Below are 21,586 nucleotides of genomic sequence, written 5' to 3'. Positions count from 1 at the left end.
GCATAAATGCACGCACACACAGTATTCACACACACACACACACGCACACGCACACACACACATATACATAAAACAGCAGGGACCCCAGAAGAGGTCTCTGGTTCTCTCTCACCTTGGGCCGGCGGGTGGTAGTCTGGCCAGGAAACAGGAGGCAGAACCAGAAGAGGAGAGATATTCAGGAGAGCAAGAGACAGGAGCAGAGACAGACAGCGGCAGGAGCAGTGGAGAGAGTGGGAGAGGAAACAGGGACAGGACCACTGTTAGATGACCACTCCCCTCCCTTCTCCTCCCCCAAGGAATACCACCTTCCCCCTTGGTCCCCAACTGTGTTCCAAGTCCTCCTCTCACCCAACCCAGCAGGCCGAAGAGCCCCAGTCTTGGCCTAAAAGACCCAGTTTCCTCAGTAATCTCAGCCAGCCACAAAGGAAAGAGGCAGCAGGTGGCGAAGGAGGCCCCAGAGACTAGGTCCCCTTAGACCCAGCTATTTATACGTGCCCTCAGTCATGGAAACCAAGCCCTCTCTAATCCTAGCTGCAGATCTTAGTTCCTACCAGTGTCCTTTTCCTTTTCCCAAGATATAGGGGTCAAGGGCTAGGCTGGAGAGGCCCCCTAGAAAGCAGGTCTGCTGAGGTATGGCCCTAGGATATCTGTCTGGGGCTCTCTAGTAAATCTAGCAGAACAACTTGCCCCCTCAAGGTCCCATCCAACCCTGCTCCCCATTATACCAGAGGGCTCAGGTATCAAGACCATAAATAATGAATTAGCCAGAAGCCCTGAGCTCAGCGAGGTGGCCCCAGCTGCAGAATTCTGGGGGGAGGGGGAGACAGAAGGGGAAAAAAGAGAAAAGGGAGACAGAAAAGAAGTCTCTCTAAAAGGGCTCTTCCCCTAAATCAGATCCCTAAACCCCATGAATCATCAGGAATGGGAAATTACATACTAAACCCAAGTCTCAATAGGAGAGTGCCATACAACAATTCTATTTCCAAATTCTTTAAGTGCCACCCCCCCACACCCAGTCCTCAGAACAGAGCCCAGCTAGAGGCCTGTTCCAAGGGGCCTCTAGAGCCAAGGAGACACTTCTCTCTGGCTATTTCCAATCTCTACAACTCAGGGTCACAGAGGATAAACAAGAACTCAGCTCTCTTCCTAGCTAAGGCAGCACCCCGACTGAAACCGGCAGCTGGAAGAGAGGGAAACCTTGGAAGCTTATCATATCATCCAGGGTAAGAATCAAATCCCAGCAAGCTCCTACAGAAGACCTAAAGCAACCCCCTGCCTAGGCTCCCCTAATAACACGCAACTTTCTTAAAGCAAACAGCCACAGCCACAGCCACCCCTAGCCTGAAGCTCAGCCCCATGCTCACAGTGGGAGGGGTGGGGGTTGGGGGGAACATCAGGGACACACAGATCCACAAAGCCCAGTGGAAGCCAAAGCCAGCTGAGGATGAAGGTGACAGGTGATGCTGAACCCCCCCCCCACGCCTTCCCCACCTCCCCCACCCCCATGGCAGGCTGACAGAGCCAGTAACTTGCAGCAGCAGCAGCAGTGGTGGTGGTGGTGGTGACGGTGGCGGCGGTGGCGGCAGCAGCAAAAGCAATAGCAGTAGCGGCAGCGGCAGCAGCAATGCCGACCCCTAGGTAACCACAGTGCCCAAGGCCAGGGCCAGTGGGAAAGGGAGTGAGTACCTTTCGGGTGGTCGGAGCCTGTCTCATCATTGCAGAAAACCAAAGACAGAGACAAGAAACAGACAGAGGGACCGAGGAAAGATGGCCGGAGAGAGGACAGAGATGGTGGGAGGATGGAGAATGGAGGGAGGGGGAGTGAGAGAGGCAGGCCGGGCAGAAGGGGACCAGCGGAAAGAGGAGGTTAGCGCGTCAGATCCCAACAATGCAGCCTCATCTTCCCAGCCCGTGGCTGCGAAGCCTCCAAACAGCTAGGAACTCTGGGACTCCATGGCCCCAGGCCCACCCCACCCCCACCCCACTCTTTTGCAGCTCAGTGCAGGGATCAGGAGTAGAGCCTGGCCCAGCTCGACATCTTAGGTAAATCCAGATCCCAGGATCTCAGCTTCGGAGCGGCTGCACCCAGCCCCGGATTCTAGCTGCTCGTGATGTCATCGGACCCGCCCTCCAAGGCTCCTGCAGGTGGGGGAGGGAGCCGGCTCCTCAGTCACCTAGCAACCCAGGCTCCTCCCCCTGGACCGCCCAGCCCGCATCCTCTCCCAGCAGCATCCCAGCCTCAGGCTTCCGCTTCAGCCACAGCCCAGAACAAGAGGCGAGGCCCAACTTCTCCCCAGGGGCTCCGCGGCCGGGCCCAGGCAGGGACCACGGCACCCCCCCACCCCCCCCCCAGCCTCTGTCACCGTCACCGTCACCACACCACGGCTGCCCTCTTCCGGGGAGTTTGGAGCTCCCTCCCACAATCTGAGCTGCACCCTGTCTGCTGGCCTCTGCAGCTCCTCCCCCACCCAATACACACACACACACACACCACATGACACATATACATGTCACACATATACATGTTACACAACACATGCATGACACACCAAAAACAACCTGCATGTCATGCCCTGCAACGTGTGCTACATACACGGTATACAGGACACGACACACAAAGCACAGCACACATGTGTAATGCATACACACAACGTGTGACAAACACATGTAACTCTCACATACACATGCATGTCACAATATACACGTGTGCACAGCCTGTTGCGCACATGTCACATAACATGGGAATAAAATGCATGTGACACAACACATGCATGCACACCACAATGCATACAGCACATACATACAAAACACATCATACAGCATATACATAATACACAGAACACATACAACACACATCATGCTGCATATGCACACATGTGCCACAAAGTAGAGACACAACATACATGCATGCACAACATGGGTGTGACACGCATGTGTGTGCACACTACATATACACCACATCCAGCACACATACACACAATACACAGCAAAAACAACACGCATGCACACTATACAAGCACAACACACATTACATAAAGCACATGTGCACACAGCATGTGCATGTATGTAACACAAAACATGTACACAGCACACATATGCACATCATTGGGCACATCCATCGACACAACATACACACGTATACATACATCACACGCTGCAATACAGCACAAATGTGTGTAACACAAAACATACAGAGTGTACATACTATTGGTCATGTACACAGGCATATCACACACATACATATACACACATCATACACATGCACCACCACATACATACACGCAGTGTTTCCCCTCTCCAAACCCCACCCCCCAGTGTCTCCTCCTCTTTGTGTTTCTTTCACACACATCCACACACACTAACCGGCAGTGCCCTTAGGACACTGGCACCTACGATACACAATTCCCCCATCCTTCCACAAAGAAAGCGCCCCACCCCCCAGCCCGCACCCAACTAGGCCAGGCACAAAGGACATCCTGCAGAAACAGGAGACTTAATGAATCTCCACGATATGTCCTCCATCAGTAATTCCCATCCTTTTACCCAGGGCTGGGAGGGAGTTAAGAAGAAACCCTGGCAATATAGGCACCCCACCAGGCTTCCAAACTACCACTGAATCTCCCGTGCCTGAAGCATGGCTAAGGGATTCTCATTTCCCTCAGAAGCCCTGAGCTACTTCCAGAGAGAAGTCACCTCCTTTCCCCAAGTTTGGGGATGGCAAGCAGAGGTGTTGCTCCCTTCTTCATTCAGCTCAAGGTCCCTGCAGTGAGATGGGATAGAGCCCAGCTGGGATAGTCATGGAGGAGAGAAGTTATAACTGCAGGGCCCTAAGCTAGAAGTCCAGCACCCTGCATACCATGACCACCCTCAAGAGCAAGTCCCTCCCCCTGAGGGAGAAGCTCCAAGAGCTCAAGGCAAATCCCTCATGCAACATCAGTGTGTCCCAAAGTGATCAGGCAAGGAAGAAATCACAACACAATACACATGGGGCTTAGGGACGAGCATGCAGGTCAAAGGCAGATGGAGCAAAGGACCCAAGTGGGCCATGGGAAGATAAAGGCCGGAAGGCAAGAGGATTATATATCCCAGAGATTCCTAGCATAGCACAGCTCCTATGACTAGTGGTAGTGGACAGGATCACATCTTCTATGAGTCAGAGTTCGAGGAAATGGCACAGCCCCCAAAATTTTGAGAAGGGATAAGGAGGGGACTGGCATAACTCTAGGAAGGAGAGCTGGTAGGGAAAAGGGTAGAACTTCAACATCTGCACCAGAATTCTCTGGCTCAGGGGCTCAGAGCTCTTCCTACTCTGAAGCTTTTATCTCTCTGCCCAACTAGCCTTCTCATGCTACCAAGTCAGGGCTGACTGAGGCTACTTGATGCCTGAACCATGGCTTAGGGACAACCCTTCACCTCACCCAAGGCTATTGCCTCTGCCTACTCTAGAAGGGCCGTGACTGGCTGGAAGAAAGGGGAGGTCTATAGTAAAAACCACCTGAAACCTGGGAAAGCTGAGCCCTGGAAGGATCAAGACTGCCCTTTCCTCTGGTCATCTAGGACCCCAGAAGACATGCAAAAGCATGCAGCATCAAGAGGACATGCAGAAGAGCAGGATGGGTGGAAAGGGAGGCATGATGCCAGCCTACTCCCTCCCACTGACACACAACAAGGAGACACACCACCTTCTTAGGCTTCAATCCTCGCTGCATGGGAAGGGGTTCAGCAAAGGATAGAGTTAGACATCAAATAATCCAGAGACCACATTCAAGCCACAGAACCCTAAGGGTCTGCAGCAGCCCAAAGATGTTGTGACAAGGGACTGCAAGAAGGATCTGGGGATGGCTAGTGCTTCCCCTGACCCTTGCATTTCCTGCCACCCTCTGGAGGAGGTATTGAAAACACAGAACAGCTCCTCAGTGGATGCCCTTTTTGGAGGAGGTAAGCTAAAAGCTCCCTTCTCCCTCAATGCAGAGGCAAATTCCCTAATAAAGAGAGGAGCCCCACCCCCCCTCCCTTGATCAGCAATGTCACCAGACCCCAGCTTTCCCTCAAACCATTTTTAGCATGCTTATACTAACAGCATAGGGAGCCACACTGCCTAGGCCAAACAACCTACTGATCCCACTCCCCCAACAAACCTCATCAAGGCCCTCCCAATCCAATGTTTTCTTTTGAATCTACTAAAAAGTAGGAAAAAATCTTTCTAGTAATAGAAACTTTTGATCAACTCACTCTTAAACCCTTACACAAGCTTTTTCTAGAATCAGTCCCCAAGACTGATTCTGATTCCCTCTTGGTACCCCTTTAACATACATCTAGAAACCAAAAGATAAAGTTCCATACTCCTCAGGCCCTGGTCCTCCCATCCAATATGGAAAATCCCTCCTCCACCCTCAGGTTCTAACCCTTCTGTCAAGCCCCATCAAGTAACTCACCAGTTTGCTGGCCTTGGCAGCTGGGTCTGTTGCCTCTGCAGAAAGAATGGGAAAGAGAAAAGGGTAGGTGTGGAAGAAGGAATTGGATATAAGAATTGGGGAGGGGGGCAGAGACCAGCCATGGAATCAGGTTCCAAGGCCCACAATAACTCTAAATCTGCTGAGGAACCCCTGGTGACCCCTGGAGGAGGTAGCTCTAAGAAGCTGGGATGGGAGAAGGAAGTGAGCTAATGAAGACTAGGCCACAAAAGAAAGGGGGACAGTAGCCAAGGGACATGTACCTCTCTTGAGAACTTTTGCGGCTGAGGAGTCTGGTGTCTCTGGGGATGTGGTATCTGCCCCATCTTCGAACACCTGGATCTGAAGCCAAGGAATAAGAATGTAGTTCTCAATCAGAAATAACTGAGAACTCCCCACCCTCAGTCCCTTGTTACTCAAAAAACCTCAGGCACTATGGTAAGTATGACTAGGCATTCTGCCCCATATCCCTTTCCCCAATGCCCACCCCGCTCACAGGTTGACTTGGGGGATTGGCACAAGTACCTGAGATTGACGGACAAAGATGCCATGTCCTTCCTCACATGTGAAGTACTTCCTTCCTTGGACAGTCCCATCATTCTTGCCTCTGGCTTCATCAAGGATCACACCTACCCACTTGCCTGTGGCAAAAAGTGTGGCCCCCACATAGGCCACTGTACCACGGTGGCCCTTCCCGATCACCTCCACTCGGGACCCTACACGAAGGGGTCGGCTGCTTGTCTCGGTACTCATCCTGCTGCCACTTGGTGTCTGCGAGAGACATAGAACAAGTCAGCTGCTTCACAGGCAGACATCACACCAGCACATAAGAAATGTGCAGGACCCAGATACTAATTCCAACAGGAGACCTGAGGGCTGATTTTAGGGAGGATGTGCATCATCCACTCTAAAGCTATATTTACAGGTCTAGGCCAAACCCTGAAGCCCAGATTCCCTTCAATACCCAATAGATATCTCTTCTCCAAATGCTTACAGAACTTATTTATAATTTCTAATAGAATATCCAATTAGAAGCAAATTTGACATTTGCTAAAAAATAAAAATGTTTAATGTTACCACATTGCTGTTTTCTGCCAGACAGTGGCCCAAGTAGAGAAAGGAAATAACTCAAACTGGCTAAGCAATTTGAGTGTTCCCCAACCCTAGCCCTAATCAGAATCAAAGGGGAATATGGAGTCTAGGATCCACTAAGATCCAACTCCCTAATTATCTCAACTCCAGCAAAATTGTTTGCCTTCTCTATAATTGAGGCACTCTCTGGGCTTCTCTCATCCACAGCTAAATCCCTAATCTTTCTTCTAAGTCTCAAACCCATCCTTATTATATCCTCAACTTCCAAGAGATAACTCAAATGCTCTTTCCCTAGCCTAGGCCCTGCTCTATCAATTCAGTCTACCCTAATTCTACCTGCTGCCTCCAGAAGTAAGAGTGTGGGAGAGAGGAATCTCCAGAAAAAACTTGAAATTTCCTCTCATAGCAAAAAAGTTACACATCCCATCCCAAGACTATTCCTAAACACATATACAATAGATTAAATGGGCTGGTTATCATCCCTGATAAGTAAGTCTTTAGTGGAAACTAAATATGTGCTGGGCTGGGCAATTTGCAAAAAAAAAAGTGGGGTGCCATCGGGATCTCAGAGCCAGAAACACATATACAAGCTGGACCACACACACAGGCTGACCGTGAAAGCAGAACAGAAATAGGAAACCAGGCTTTGAATGGATGGAAAGTGTCTTGAGCCCATGGGGATCCAGGGGGCATACCACACCACACCATGCCTGGCCCAGCTTCAGCAGCAACACTGTAGAATAGGGCAACCCAATACAGCAGAGGAATTCAGGAACTATAGTGTGACACGAGCCAAATAAATGGCAGCAGGGCTTGTTTGGTTCTGTACCCACTCCCAACCCCCAGGAAGGAATACTTCTAGCACTCAAGAGATTCTCAGTTTATGAGAAAGCCAGTCCCTGAAGCTGAGAAATCAGGGTGGTTGCTTTAGGGGCTCATTGATGATAAACTGACAATGAAATCAGACTCCCCCCACCCCCAATTCACACACACTGATCCCCCCAGGTGCCAAAAAGACCAAGCAAGTGGAGAGTGACAAGTGTAACCCAGGAGACACTACAGGAACTGAAGGGATGGGTAAGTGCCTCAGGGGTAAGGAGGATGGAAGTCAGAAGTAGAAAAGCAAATAGTGTCAACTCTCCTCCCAAGGCCCTCTCCTCACTCAGACCAGGCCAGGGAGAGATGAAGGAGCAACAAAGCAGCAGTGAAGAAAGACTTCATTGTAAGTCTACTCTACCCAGACTCAGGGCCCCCATGATGTCCCAGCCCCCACTGGAGCCTGCAGCCGGAGGCCCAGTGACAGCCAGAGGCTAAGCAAAGCCAAGACACAGGGTATAACTCGAGACAGAGATACAGCCTTAGCCTTTAGCACAGCGGAGATACCCAGAAGGAATCTGACAAGGCCCCACACAAACCAGGCTATGGGGACTCCTCATCAATACCCCAAAGCTGTGAGGTGAGTGATAGCCACAGCCCACAGCCCAGCCCCCCACAGCAACAATGCCCAGAAGAGCGCAGGCCCAGGTGGCCCAGCCCGCCTCTCTACTCCCCAGCTTCTAGACTCAGCTGAGGGCAACCCCTGCATTCTACCCCCCACTTACCCGGCTATACACATGCCTCTTGCTCTGGGCCATGCTTCTGCCTGGGTTCCTTCCCCGATTTCTCCCCAGACCATCAGACACTGGACTGAGGGTATTAGGGACCCCTGGCCGTCAGGATTCATATCGAAACCTGCAGGCCCATGAATACCACTATTTCTCCTACTCCCCACAGAGGAGCGGGACAAGCAGGCTCAGCCTAGGGAGAACAAGGGGGAGAAAGCTCCTTGGCTAGCAGAGGATTCCTGCGCCCAGAGCCTGGATCCTGCCAGCCCAGCTGATGAGCAGCCTCACTCTGCGCTAGTCTAGCTCTAGACTTGTCAGAGAGCTTCCCAGCCTCTGGGTCCTAATGCCCCACGCCGCCACCTGAGCCAGGGAAGAGGAGGCAGGAGGAAAGGGCAGCCCCTCCAACTGCTCCTCTGCAGGAAAGGCTGGGGACCCTTGCTTCTGAAGTGGATAGTGAAGCTTACTTAAAATCACTGTCCCTTCCCAAACACAGTGCTAAGCTAGGCCAGGGAGGGGGTTTGTCTGAGGTCTTATCATTGCCAAATTTAAGTTCTCTTCAATGGTCTCAAGATAGGAACAGTCTTCAAAAGAAGAAATGCAAACTACCAACCATTTTGAAAACATATTCAAAACTACCTCATCCAAATTGGCAAAACATAGTAAATGAAGGAATGTTAGAGGCTCCTGTGGTTACACAGGCACAATAACTAACTTCTGGTAAAGCTCTGAACTGGTTCTGTCTTTTTGGGACATGATCTGAAATTATGCAAAAATAGCTGCTAAATTGTTTAGATCCTTTGGCCCAGAGATCCCAAGATGGGGTTTAGACATAAAGAAGATAATGAGAATAGGAAATATCCTTGCACAAAAATATTAATAGTAGGAATATCTATAATAAAAAATTGGGTGCAAAAGTTGGGTGCAACAAGTGTAACCACTGAAGAAAATTGTTTCAAATTGAGAGTAAAAAGGAAGACCTCTGAAAAACAGAGGAAACCTGGGAGGGAGGGAGGGAGAAGCAAAGAAAGCAGGGTTTAACAAATCAGCAGGACATGATGACTTGATAACAATGGATTGGAAAAACAAAGACAACATAATACTTCAGGTCAAGTACAAGAGACAACTGGTGGCCCAGAAGCTTTCCAAGTAGAATAAGTACCCTTTTTGTTAGCAATATGTAAAGGCTGGTGAACTACAAAAGCTTTAAGTGACAGGCACTCACAAGTAGGGAAAAGTCCCCCAAGCCTACCAGAAGGATGGGCCCATTGCATTTTGTGGGAAGAGGAGTGGCAAAGTTACCAATTTGGAAAATGATAGGCATTCCCTCCCCCACCCCAAAAGATCTCAGGTAACATGCTTTCTAGTCCTCTGCCCTCTAGGTCTGTGCTCAGGCAAAGGAAACAATCCAAAAGGATTTATTAGGTCTCTCCCATGTCAGGACTTGTCAAGGAGTCTGTATCAAGCTGGTCCTGGCACTAACACAGCAGAGGGAAACGTGGAAGCAGAAGGAGAGACATTTACCCTAAACCCCATCCACCAAGTGGAACCAAATACTTGCTAAGGTACTGCTATTTGACCCCATCAAACTGCCTGGAAGAAAAACACTTACAAATGGAGAATAAAGTAACAGCCATCCTAACTCTCTTCCTTGCTGGCTTGAAAATCCTGGCCTTTTGCCCAGGGCTCTACCACTTCACCCAGATCAATGGCAGCAGACAGAAACCTAGAGGAATGCTGACATTCACATAAAGCTCAACCAGAAGCTCCTCCAGTTACATGTTCCTCATGAGCTCTGGGCCTGTCTTCCCAGGAGATCGGTCCATAAAAAAACACAGCTGCCTCAGCCTCTGACCATTACTACCTATGTGCCCTTGGGCAAGACACTTCCTGCACCTCAGTTTCCTAATCTGGAAAATGAGAGGGTTGGCCTCTGAGGTCTCTTCCAATTCTAGATTTATAGTTCTATGACCTTAGATGCTCATTCTCACTTGAAGAGGTCACAAGAAAGAAGGAGAGGGGAAGTCTCCTGGATTCTACAGTGATACTTACTCCATTGCCTACCCAGGATGAAGAAGGTATTCCTACCACACCACTGGCTGCTCAGCAGCAGCCAAGAGACCAGAGACCCTATAATGATTTGATACTTGGGTCAGTGGGGATTCTGGCACCAGTCTTTAGGGAAGGTAGCATCCACAGAGAGAGCACTAGATGATCTCCTGAGCAGTGAGCTAAGGGTATATATACAACAGTTCCAACTTCCAGAAGCCACAGACTCAATTCAATACAAACACTGCTAACATGTCAGGGACTATGCTACATTCTGAATATTTATAGACAAAAAAATGTCCCTGCTCTAGAAGAGCATATATTCTATCCAGGAAAATGTACATGTACACAGTGAGAAATTTTTTTTTTTAAATACAAACTAACTAATACCTGGAAAGATCAGGAAAGGCCTCATGTAGAAGGTAGCACATAAGCTTAGCCTTGAGGGAAAAGAAGAGATGGGAGATAGAGTGTCCTGCATCAGTTTGGAAGAGGACCCAAGAGCAAGTAATGGGAAAGTAGTCTGAAAAAGATAGGATGGAGCCTGACTCTAAAGAACTTTAAGGTTCAAACGAATGCATTTTATCTTTGAGGAAACAGTCACTGAAGCTTTTCAAGCAGAGTGACATGATCAGCCCCAAGGCCTACAGATGTTAATTACTAATGCTCACCAACACACTAGGGCCTAATCTACTTGTTACCCTACCATCTAATCCTAGAGAGAGGTATCCATCTTCTTCATCTTTGTCTCTTATAATAAATACCTATCTTCTTCTAATGGTTACTTCTGGTGCCACGTCCCACAGGAGGCCTTGCCTAACTCTCTTCCTCCCCTAGCCATTAGTGCTATAACTCCTCCTGTTGTTCAGTCATTCGGTTGTATCTGACTTTTTGTGATCCCATGTCCAAAGGTTTTCTTGGCAAAGACACTGTGGTGGTTTACAATTCCCTTCTCTAGTGGATTAAGGCAAACAAAGGTTAAATGACTTGTCCAGGGTTACATAGCTAATAAGTGTCTGAAGCTGGGTTTGAATTCAGGTCTTCCTGACTCCAGGCCCAGTCTTTTATCCACTGAACAACCCAGCCACCTCCTCTTGAAATTACTTTATATTAAAAGAAAAATTCTACATACACACTAAAATATTTATAGCAGCACTCTTTGTGGGAGCAAAGAACTAGAAACAAAGTAGATGCCATTGACTGAGGGGTGGTTAAACAAATTGTGGTTCAGGAATATAATAAAATATTAAATGTTATAAAAATCTTAATGATGGACAAGAGGAATATAGAAATGCATGGAAAGACTTCCTTGAACTGATATAAAATGAAGTAAGCAGATCCAGAAAAATACAATTACAATAATGTAAGTATCAAGAACACTAAACAATTGAAAATGAATGTTAAAAAATTATTAACAACAAGTTTGGCCCAAAGAAAAGATATGAGAGGATACCTCCCCCAACTCCTTTGCAAAAGGTACGATATATTAATTTTTTCAACATATTAATTTAGCTAAAATTTTTTCTCCTTTTCTTTTCTTAAAAAAATTTTTGTTATAAAAAACAGCTGCCAGAGAGGGAGGAGAGAACAAGAGGTGGAAATCTACATGATATAAGAAGAAATCAATAGTTATTTTTAAAGAAAAAAAAAGGTCATTAAGATTTAGCAATTAAGAGCTAGTAACTTTGGAGAGAACAGATTTCCTTGAATGATGAGATTAGAAGTCAAGATAGTATAGAGTTAAGAAGACACTGAGAGGAGAGGAAGTGGAAGCATCTATTATTGACAGCCTTTTCAAGGAGTTTAGCCAGAAAAGGGAGGAAAGATAGAGGAAGATAGCCAGTGGGGATGAACAGATCAAATGAAAGTTTTTTGAGGATAACTTTAGCTGTAGCCTCAGATAGCTGTGAGAGACTTAAAGAGGGATGAAAAGTTTTGAAAGAGCTTACATCTTGAACAGAATAGTGAGTTGGTTAGGGAGACATAAAAGGAGCACCTTGCCACAAAGAGGATCCAGTTGAGATTATATAACAAATTTGTAGTGGATCCAGTCAGAGCCCATGGTTCCTCAATTTCCTCCAATTTCATTAGCACACTGCCTCTCAACATATCTGAATAAGTTGAAAGAGAAGCTGGAATTGGTTCCATCACCTACTTCCACATAGGATCCACATAGACATGTATAATCCTCTACAGTGGCCCTTCTTTAAGAGTCCCTGTATTTCCAGGTCTAAAATTCACCTTCCAGTATGACCAGTCATGTCCTTCTTACTTATATACCAAGCCTGCTTTAGGAAACTTCTCCCTTTCTAACCTGAACTCAACATGTTTACACATATCTCTGGTGGGGACCATTTAAAGGAATTCACACAAAGAAGCCATGATATTCCTCCCCTCTCCCAACAAAGGATTTTGGAGAATAAGGCAATGAGCAATCAGCTGGGTGCTCAGGAAACCTTAATAACTAGTTTGCCTATCCTAGGCTCCTCCTCTGGCACCACCCCTTATACCTGAAAGCAAAGCCCTAGCACTAGGACCCTGCAGACAGGGGTCCTGAGCCTGCGCTCCACAGGGCTGCACCATTTCACAACTTCAGCTGCAGCCTCAGCAGCTAACAAAGCTGCTGTCACTAGTACCAACACCTCTATCGACTCTGTTCTTCCCTATCTGCTGACTGGCTACCCCAATGTGGAATGCCCTTCTTTTTTGTCCCCTTTCAAATCAAGAGGAAACCTCTGAATACAACTGGAAAAAAAATCTCTGCCATGAAACCCACTTAGAGGAGGTAACCATAGCAACCGGTATTTGGAAGCAATGGAGAAGATGCTCCAGCAAGAAGAGGTGAGTCTATTTCTCTTCCATCATCTCTATCTCTACCACTCCCCTAATTCACCCTAGTCAGGCAACCATACTCAGCCTACAGGCCTATTTAAAACTCACACCAGGTGGGAAAAGGAGCTTGTTTAATTAATCGCTATATAAACCATTACTAAAACTAGTCTACCATGCTCAGAACTGATAAGAGGGATCTATCCTCCTTGCTCAATCTCTCAGTAACAGCTCAAGCTCAGCCTGCAGGGTGAATGATTAGGGCTTCTCAGTCAAGTCTAAGTTTTAACAAAAAGTCAGAGATACAAAAAGACAGACAAAGCTTCTTCCAAGGTCTCCATTACCACAGTAATAGAGTAAGATGGAGGAAGGGGATTGGGGGAGGGGAAGAGAATAGTGTCTAATGCTCAACTGCTCAGGACCTTAGCCCTGGAGGCTTGACCAAAACTATAGCTTGCCCCTCACAACCTTCCTCCCTGGAAATTATGCACCTGGCTCAATCTCCTCTCCTTTCCCTTCCCAGTCTCTCTGCCTGTCGCCATCCCACCTAGATGACAACCATTCCTAACCTAAGCCCTAGCTTAGCACAGAAGCCTGGCGATTGGGTTTCTAGCTCCTCCTGATGGTTTCATTTTTGGATAGCTGACATTCTCCTCCAAAACAATTTCTAGGAAGTGTCTCTAAACCAGCACCAGGAACCTCAAGCTAAACTAGAGCTAATGAACCCTGTCAAATATCTTCCAGCTTGGAGCCACTGGCACTCCCTAACAGCAAACATAATTAAAGGGTGGGGGGAAGGAAGGCTGTCACTGCTTTACCTCTTCAGGAGCCTTCTCAGGATCTCTTCATAATTTATCTAGATAGAGGCCTTAGGGAAGAAGGGATTTAGGGTAGCCTCAGGGTTCACTGAATCCCAATTTTCTCAAATAATATTTGGGAAGGAACACCAAAGAACCTTTCGTGTTCAGGAGACAGGCAAAAAGAGTCTTGGAAAAACAGCAACCTCCATTCTACATGGATCAGAGGTGGAGTAATGTGTGGAAAACACTATGATAATGAAGAGATACAAAGTTTGCAAAGTCCTTGCCCCCTGAAGGCTACAGTATAGTAGGAAGATAAAACAAAAATACAGAAAAACTAAATATACAATATTACATTATTCTATAGTACATTAGAAACAAGTAGTATGGCGATTCGGTGTTTTTTAATATAGAATCCCCTTTTTGAAGCCTTATATATTTGGAAAAGCTTCCTTTTTTGGTGTTTAAGTTTAGAATTTAAAAATATATAAACAAACTCTAAGTAGAAAGAAAAAGAGAAAGTTGTTTGGGGAGAAGGGAATGACACAGAGACCAGAAAAGGCTTTATGAAAAAAATGGCATTTAAGTATCTGAACTGGGCTTTAAAGCATGGGTAGGAATTAAATATGTGAAGAAAAGGAAGAACATTTTAGGCATAGATGACATGTGAAAAAAGGCACAGAAGGAAACACAGGACCTGTATAGAGGACAGAGATAATAATAATACAATAATTGCCAGCATTTATATAGTACCTATTATGTGCCTGGCACTGTGTTAAGGGCTTTATAACTATTGTCTCATTTGATCCTCACAACAACCTTGAGAGGCAAGAGCTATCATTATCCCCATTTTACTGAAGGAGAAACTGAAGTAGACAAGAGGTGAAGTGATTTGTCCAAAGGCATACAGCCCTAAAAAGTTGCTACCAATTTGGTTAGAACTTAAAACTTAAAGTGGGTAAGGAAAGTAATATGAAAAGGTAAGGTAGGAGCAGCTAGGTAGATCAGTGAATAGAGCACCAGGCCTGGAGACGAGAGATACTGGGTTCAAATGTGGTCTCAGATACTTCCTAGCTATGTGATCCTAAGCAGGTCATTTAACCCCAGGTGCTTAGCCCTTAATTCTAGTCTGCCTTGGAACCAAAACTTAGTTATCTATTCTGAGACAAGAGATAAGAATTTTTTAAAAAGGTAAGCTAGAGCCAGATTGGGGAATGCCTTAAAAGCCAGAAAAAGGAGTTTAAACTTTACTCAAGAGAAGGTAGGGTTCTTCCAGCAGAGGAATATGACAGGTCAAGTTATCATGCTGGACACAGAGTAAATGTTAAAACAGGTCTGTCTGCTGCAATTGGTGCCAGCCTGGGTTTTCAAACCACTCCAAGATAAAGATAAACCCTAAAAGTGCACATTGTCAATTGCCTACAAATAGTTATTTGGGTTTGGGTAATGATCTTCTACAATTCTGCCCCATTTTCTCCCTACTGGTTTTCTCTAGGCTTATAAACTTGCTCAGGTCTCCTAATCTGAAACAATATTTTCCTTCAAACCTGCTACTCCCCAAGGTACTTACTATCCCTTCTCTCTACCCTCTCTACTCTTTCATATTACTTTCCTTACCCACTTTCACTACCCCCCCAAAAGCTTCTCAAACTAAAAGTTAACACTCACTGCCTCCACTTCCTCACCACTCACATGCCTTTCCTCAGCCCGTTGCAATGTGACTCCCCCATTTTAACACTTCTCTGAAACTGATTCCCAGCAACCTCTGTTTCACTAGATCCAACGTCTTTCCCCACTAGCTTTGGTGTCATCATATTTTGATGGTGTTATCCACTCCTTCTTTATCGAAATTTCCTCCCTCACTTGGTTCCTGACACATTGTCTTAATTTATCTTCTGACCTTTTTAGCCATTCCTTTGTCTTCTTCCTCCTTACATGTGGGCATTTCCCAGTATCCTCAGCCTCTTAGTCTATTTACCCACAGAAATTGAAGCCATTCACAAGGCTTCAATTAATACTTCTCTATAGATGTTTTCCAAATCTATATATGTAATCATGACCACAACTTTAAGTGACTGCTAGACACTTTTATAGGGATGTCCTACTATCCCCTTAGACTTAACACAGGTACTCCCTTCAAACTAGTCCCCTTACCCCAGACTCATGCCTAAAATATGGATATGTAAGTATATATTTTATTCAAAAGGAATAAATAAGAAGTTAAGGGAAAACAGCACCATATAAAGATATACTCATGTTATGAAATCAAGAAAAAAGGGGGATGCATGATAGAGAATATTTGGGTAAAGATCAATGGAGGAAGAAACAGAAGTGATACTGTCTTAGGAGTATAATATGAACCACTTGGACAGAAGAAAGAAACAGATATTTCAGAAACCATCACCAACCTGGCATGGAAGTCTTATACAAGAGTCTCTGGGAACTCCAATTATCTAGACATCTGGAGCTCTCTGTTAAAAGCAGGGCATCTGACTCATTCTTGGCTAACCTTAATGGTAATTTTATTCTTCAAAAAGTAGAAGAAAAATAAGGGGGTATGTGATTCAGATCTGATTCTGACTAACAATGAAGAACTGGCTAGATGTTTAGGTTCAAATGGTAGAAATCTAGGGGAGAAGTAATAATTCCTCCTCCTTAGAATTCAAGATAAAGCAAGAAAGGAAAACCAGGCAGGTCTGACAATTCCCCACATTCCCTAGAACAGAGAGATCAAAGGATTCAGAAAAAAAGATAGGCAGGATCTCAAGAGTTTAAAAACCTAGGGTGGAAACCAAGGGGAAGGGAGAAAAACGAAATTCTAATGCCACTAATTCCAATGAAAAGAGAGAACAATTTAAGAGACCAGTCTAGATGAAGAGAACTCTTTGGCTTATTCATATTACTAAAAAATAAGTATAGAAGATTAGGAAGCAAGGGATAGCAATTACAAAAGAATATAAAACATCAGCTTGCTCATCTCATTTTAATATTAAAAGTGCTAAAGCTCGGAATGAATGAGAGGTGGAAACTAATTCCAAAGACAACCAAAAAAAATTTTAAAACCATGTTTGAGGCAAGAGGGAAATCATAGAATGGATAAGACCAGTGCTTGGAATGGATGAGGTTAACAATCCCTGGGAAGAAGGGAGAGCTATGCAACTGCTTCTGCTTTATATAACAAGGTAAAATGAGCCTAGGCCTGAAAAAGAAAGTGACTAAGGAGGAGTAGAAATACAAGATAATTCAATAAACATTTATTAAACACTTACTATAAACAAGTCACTATGCTAAGAAATGGAGGCACAAGGAAAAAAAACAAAACAGTTCTTGCCCTCAAGGAGTTTACATTCTAATAAAGGAACATAATATTTCCAAAAATAAGTAACATACAAGGAAAATTAAGTAAGGATAGATCACTAACAACTTGGAAACAAGGAAAGCCTTCACAGGGGTGATACTTGAATTGAGCTTTGAAGGAAGAAAAGGATTCAGAGAGGCTGACACAAGGGAGGAGATACTCCAGGCATGAGAAATGGCTTGTGCATTGGTGGATGGAGGCAAGACTGGAGTATCAAGTTCATGGAATAACTAGTACATTCCAGCCAAACTGCAATGCAAAGTTCATGATGGGGAGAAGTAAAATAAAGTTGGAAAAGTAGGCAGGGGGCCAAATTGTAGAGAATTAAAGGACAGGTTAAGAAACTTGTCTATTATCCTATAAGGAAAATCACTGAAGGCTTTGGGTAAGGCAATGACATGGTCAAAAGTATTTTACTTTTTAAAAATTAGTTTTGGAGTAACTAGGTGGTTCAGTGGGTAGAACAGGCGTGGTGATGGGAGATCCTGAGTTTAAATCTGACCTCAGATACTTCCTAGCTGGGTGACCCTGGGCAAGTCAATTAACCTCAATGCTTAGTCCTTACAACTCTTCAGCCTTGGAACCAATACACAGCATTGATTCTAAGACAAAAGGTAAGGGCTTGTTGGGTTTTTTTTAATCAGTATGTGGATGATGGATTGAAAAGGGGAAAAACTGTAATCAAGAGGATCACTTAAGCAGTCCAAGCAAGAGATGATAAGACCCTAATTTGGAGTAAGGACAATGTTAGTACAAAGACAATGGATAGGAGAGATTGTTGTAAAGAAAGAATTAATAAGATTCAAGGAGATGGTAAGAAAGCACCTCATTGTTCTCAAAGTTGCAATTTCTGGATAAACTCCATCCCAAGGCACTGAAAGAACTGCTGATATGATTGCTGAGCAATTTCAGTGATCACTGAGAAAGACATAACAGGAAAATGTGCTTGTTTTCAAAAGGGAAAAGAATGGAGTCACTAAATTTATCTTCAATAATCTTGATTTGAAATTAAAAATGATGTGTAATAAACATCTAGAAGAGGAAGCAGGGCCCTTTCAGATCAGGCCACCTTAACCTCATGTGATATTAAGGTTTATTAGAAAGATGATCAGGACATAGTAAATTAAGATTTCAGCAAAGCAAAGATTTCACCACTATTCTTGTGGACAAAATGGAAAAATGTAAGAGATGATGGAAATTTTAGGTGGGATTTGAACTAGCTTAATGCCTTGAAGGCATATAGCAGATTACCTCAGGGATTTGTCCTTACCCAGCTCTTTTCAGAACATTTTAATGAATGACTTGGATAAATGCAGAAAGAAATTGTTTATCTACAGAACCCATGAAGCTGAAAATTATCCCTCAGTTGGACTATAGAATAAAGATCTAAAAAGATTACGACAGATTAGGATGGGTTAAATCTAACAGGATGGAATTCAATAAATATGAATGTAATTTCTCTTACTTGGATACTAAAAAAAAAACCCACAACTTCTTAGTGGATAAAGAAATCATGGCAAGAAAATAGCTTATGTGAAAAATATCACATTTAGAGGAATGTAGATTCAACATGAGCCAGCAATAGGACATGGCAGGCAAAGAAGGTAATACAATTACAGGCTTCATTAAATGAGAATAGTCAATATCCTGGAAGAGGGAACTGACAGTTTCACTGAAAGAGGCAACAGTTTCCCTGGACTTTGGTTCTGGGTACTACATTTTCAATTCAATGATAAACAAGTGTTTCCAGAGGAAGGTATCAGGAGTCAGTCAGTCAATAAACATTTATTAAGCACCTACAATATGCCAAGCGCTGGGGATATAAAGAAAGACAAAAGCCAGTCCTTAATGAGGGAGATAGCAAGCAAATAGGTACACACAAGCTCCATCTGGATAAATGGGAAATAATCAGTAGAGGGAAAAAACTAGAATTAAGAGGGATTGGGAAAGACTTCTTATAGATGGTGGTATAAGGAAATTAAAACATGTCATAAGGGTCAGATGAAGGAAACAGGCATGCTTAACCTAGAGAAGAGAAGTGAGGACAAGAGAACTGTATTTAAATACTGGAAGGGCAGCCTAAGGGAAGAGAAATTAGCTTTGTTCTGCTCTATCCTGGAAAAGAAAAACTCAAGTAGCAATGAGTTCAAGTTCAGAAAGATCTACTGAAGTTTGATGAAATGAAGAAGCTTCGAAACAATTAGAACTCTTCAAATGTATATAAGAGGATGTATTCCCTCACTAGAGTCTTCAGGCAAAGGCTGAATAACCTACTTGTCAGGGAATGTTATAGAGGGGGTATCTGTCCCATTATGGATTAGATTGACATTGTTATATGTGTGATTCCTTCCCCTTATCCAGTTAACCCCAAATTCAACTGAGTTTTCCTTAGTAAAGCCTTTTCTATTCCCTCCTTCCTTGTTATTCCCACTATTACCTTCTTAATACAAGCCCACACACTTAGATCACTGAAGGAGCCTTTTAACCTATTTCCCTCCTCTTATCTCTTACCTATTCCAATCTTGTACATGACAAATTAATACCACTTTATTTTCATCCTGGTACTATAAGTACTACATAGTTTGAGCCCGTCTGCTCCTTTTTCTCATTAATTTAAAAATCAACCCACCCCCTCAAAGCCCAACTTGAGGCATACACTTCCTTGGAGAATTCTTTTCTAACCACTCCAGTCCACAGAACTCTATCCCTTCTCTGAACATGTGTTTGGGGCAAGTCTCATCCTTGGACCTCAGTTTCCTCATCTGGAAGATAAGGGTCAGTTCTGGTATTCAGTTCCATGTTTCATATTTGAAATATCATGGAATGTCTTGTACTCTTACTGATCTTTTTAAATAAAACCCCCATCTTCCCTTATACTGTCTTATACTTTTTGATATGCCTAGTGGCTTGCAGATTAGGTATTCATTAAGTGTAAATTGACTCAGGGCAGCTAGATGGCTTAGTGGATTGAAAGCCAGGCCAAGAGACAAGAGCTGCTAGTTTCAAATCTGGCCTCAAACACTTCCTAGCTGTATAACTGAGCAAGCCACTTAACTAGTCCTTACAGCACTCCTGCCTTGGCATCAATACACAGTATTGATTCTAAGATAAAAGGTAAGGGTTTGTTTTTTTTTAAAGTATGAATTAATTCTTCATCTGACACAAAAGTTGTTACTTCCTCAAAAACATGTCTTACTGAGCTGTGGACTTACCTAAAGTCAGGGAGACAGAAGAAATAACTTGTGATGGACTTTCTGATTGCTAGGGCTAATCCAGGAAGCAAGGTACCCAAATATACAAATTCAGGCCCACAGGCTCCTGACCACTAAGCTATCCTAGCACAAATAATACCTTTTATTAAAACTTTGCTTTTATTCTTTTGACAGACCTCGGCATGATACAATGTGGTTTGAAGGGGAGACTCTCCAGCTTCCATGGAAATTTCTCTTATCCCTAGGAAAACACAGAAGAAATCTAGAGCTAAGAAGCTTCCAAAAGTGGTGAAGTCAGGCTACCACGTGAGACACAGTTGTTAAGGTTGGAGTCAAGCACACAAGTCTCATCTCACAAACCCCCCAACATCTTGGCCCCCTAATACACAAATACACTAGGCCAAACCCCAGGGACAACAACCTCAACTCCTTTCCTAGTACAGAAACCAGTCCTTTCCCTCCACACCTGCTACCCCTGTCAAAACAGCAAAAAAAAAAAACAAAAACAAAAACAAAACAAAACAAAAACAAAAAAACCCTCCCCATCCTAGTTGAAATGCTAGAATTTCCCCCTTATACTGTCTCCCGAACTCCTAAAATGCTTTAGCCTATATTCCTTACACATACCTGCCTTCCCACTGCCCGAGAGTCCCAGGTCTGACTCCTGATCACCCCTCACGCTTTCTACAAACCCAGGCCCCAGTCTGAAATATTCCCACCTCCCACAAAGTCCAGGTAGGACCCTGACCACCTTCCAGCTCACCCAAAATCAGGTCTGAACTCTGACTCTCATCCGCAAGTCCCAGGCTTCTGCCCTGACCCTGACCCAGCCTCCTAGAGCTACTAGCTATCTAGCTATCTCGCTCCCTCTCTCCAGACTCCTCCCTCGCCCCAGACCTATACCTTGACACGCCTCCCACAGTTATACCGGACCCTCCAAAACCATACACACACCCCACCCTAGCCCTAGAGACCTTAACCCTTCCACCCCCTATTCCAAACATACACTCCCCGGCCCCAGGAGGGTAGAAAAATAGGGCCGCTGAAGGGGTATCACCCCGGCCGCGCTCCACTACCTGTCAGGGGCAGGCCTGCAGACTTCTCGGCTGCCCCCCAACGGCGGCCACCGCCCAAGACCCCTCCCAAGCCGGCCAGCCCCGCCCCAAACACACCCGGGGAAAGCCGGCCGTGC

At 44.9% G+C, this 21,586-nt stretch overlaps 1 protein-coding gene across 7 annotated transcripts in view; it reads right to left on the bottom strand.

Moving 5' to 3' along the window:
* The window catches only part of DCTN1 (dynactin subunit 1), a 40,694-nt gene extending 19,198 nt beyond the window's left edge, over positions 1-21,496 (bottom strand). The window contains exons 1-7 of one of the 7 annotated variants that reach the window (XM_044682178.1): positions 8,147-8,217; positions 5,979-6,224; positions 5,717-5,795; positions 5,436-5,470; positions 4,683-4,703; positions 1,687-1,704; positions 113-133 (exon numbers count right to left, since the gene is read on the bottom strand). In XM_044682178.1, coding sequence (XP_044538113.1) covers positions 113-133; positions 1,687-1,704; positions 4,683-4,703; positions 5,436-5,470; positions 5,717-5,795; positions 5,979-6,224; positions 8,147-8,179 — 453 coding nt within the window. In that variant the 5' untranslated portion in view covers positions 8,180-8,217. Of the gene's footprint in view, positions 1-112; positions 134-1,686; positions 1,866-4,682; positions 4,704-5,435; positions 5,471-5,716; positions 5,796-5,978; positions 6,225-8,146; positions 8,218-21,470 lie in introns of those variants that run through there. The other 6 variants (XM_044682179.1, XM_044682181.1, XM_044682176.1 and 3 more) reach the window with 6 other exon arrangements.
* Positions 21,497-21,586: the final 90 nt, after the last annotated feature.

Source organism: Gracilinanus agilis, chromosome 6, assembly GCF_016433145.1.
Source record: "Gracilinanus agilis isolate LMUSP501 chromosome 6, AgileGrace, whole genome shotgun sequence".
NCBI lineage: Eukaryota > Metazoa > Chordata > Mammalia > Didelphimorphia > Didelphidae > Gracilinanus > Gracilinanus agilis.
This window is presented reverse-complemented; position numbering and strand designations above follow the sequence as displayed.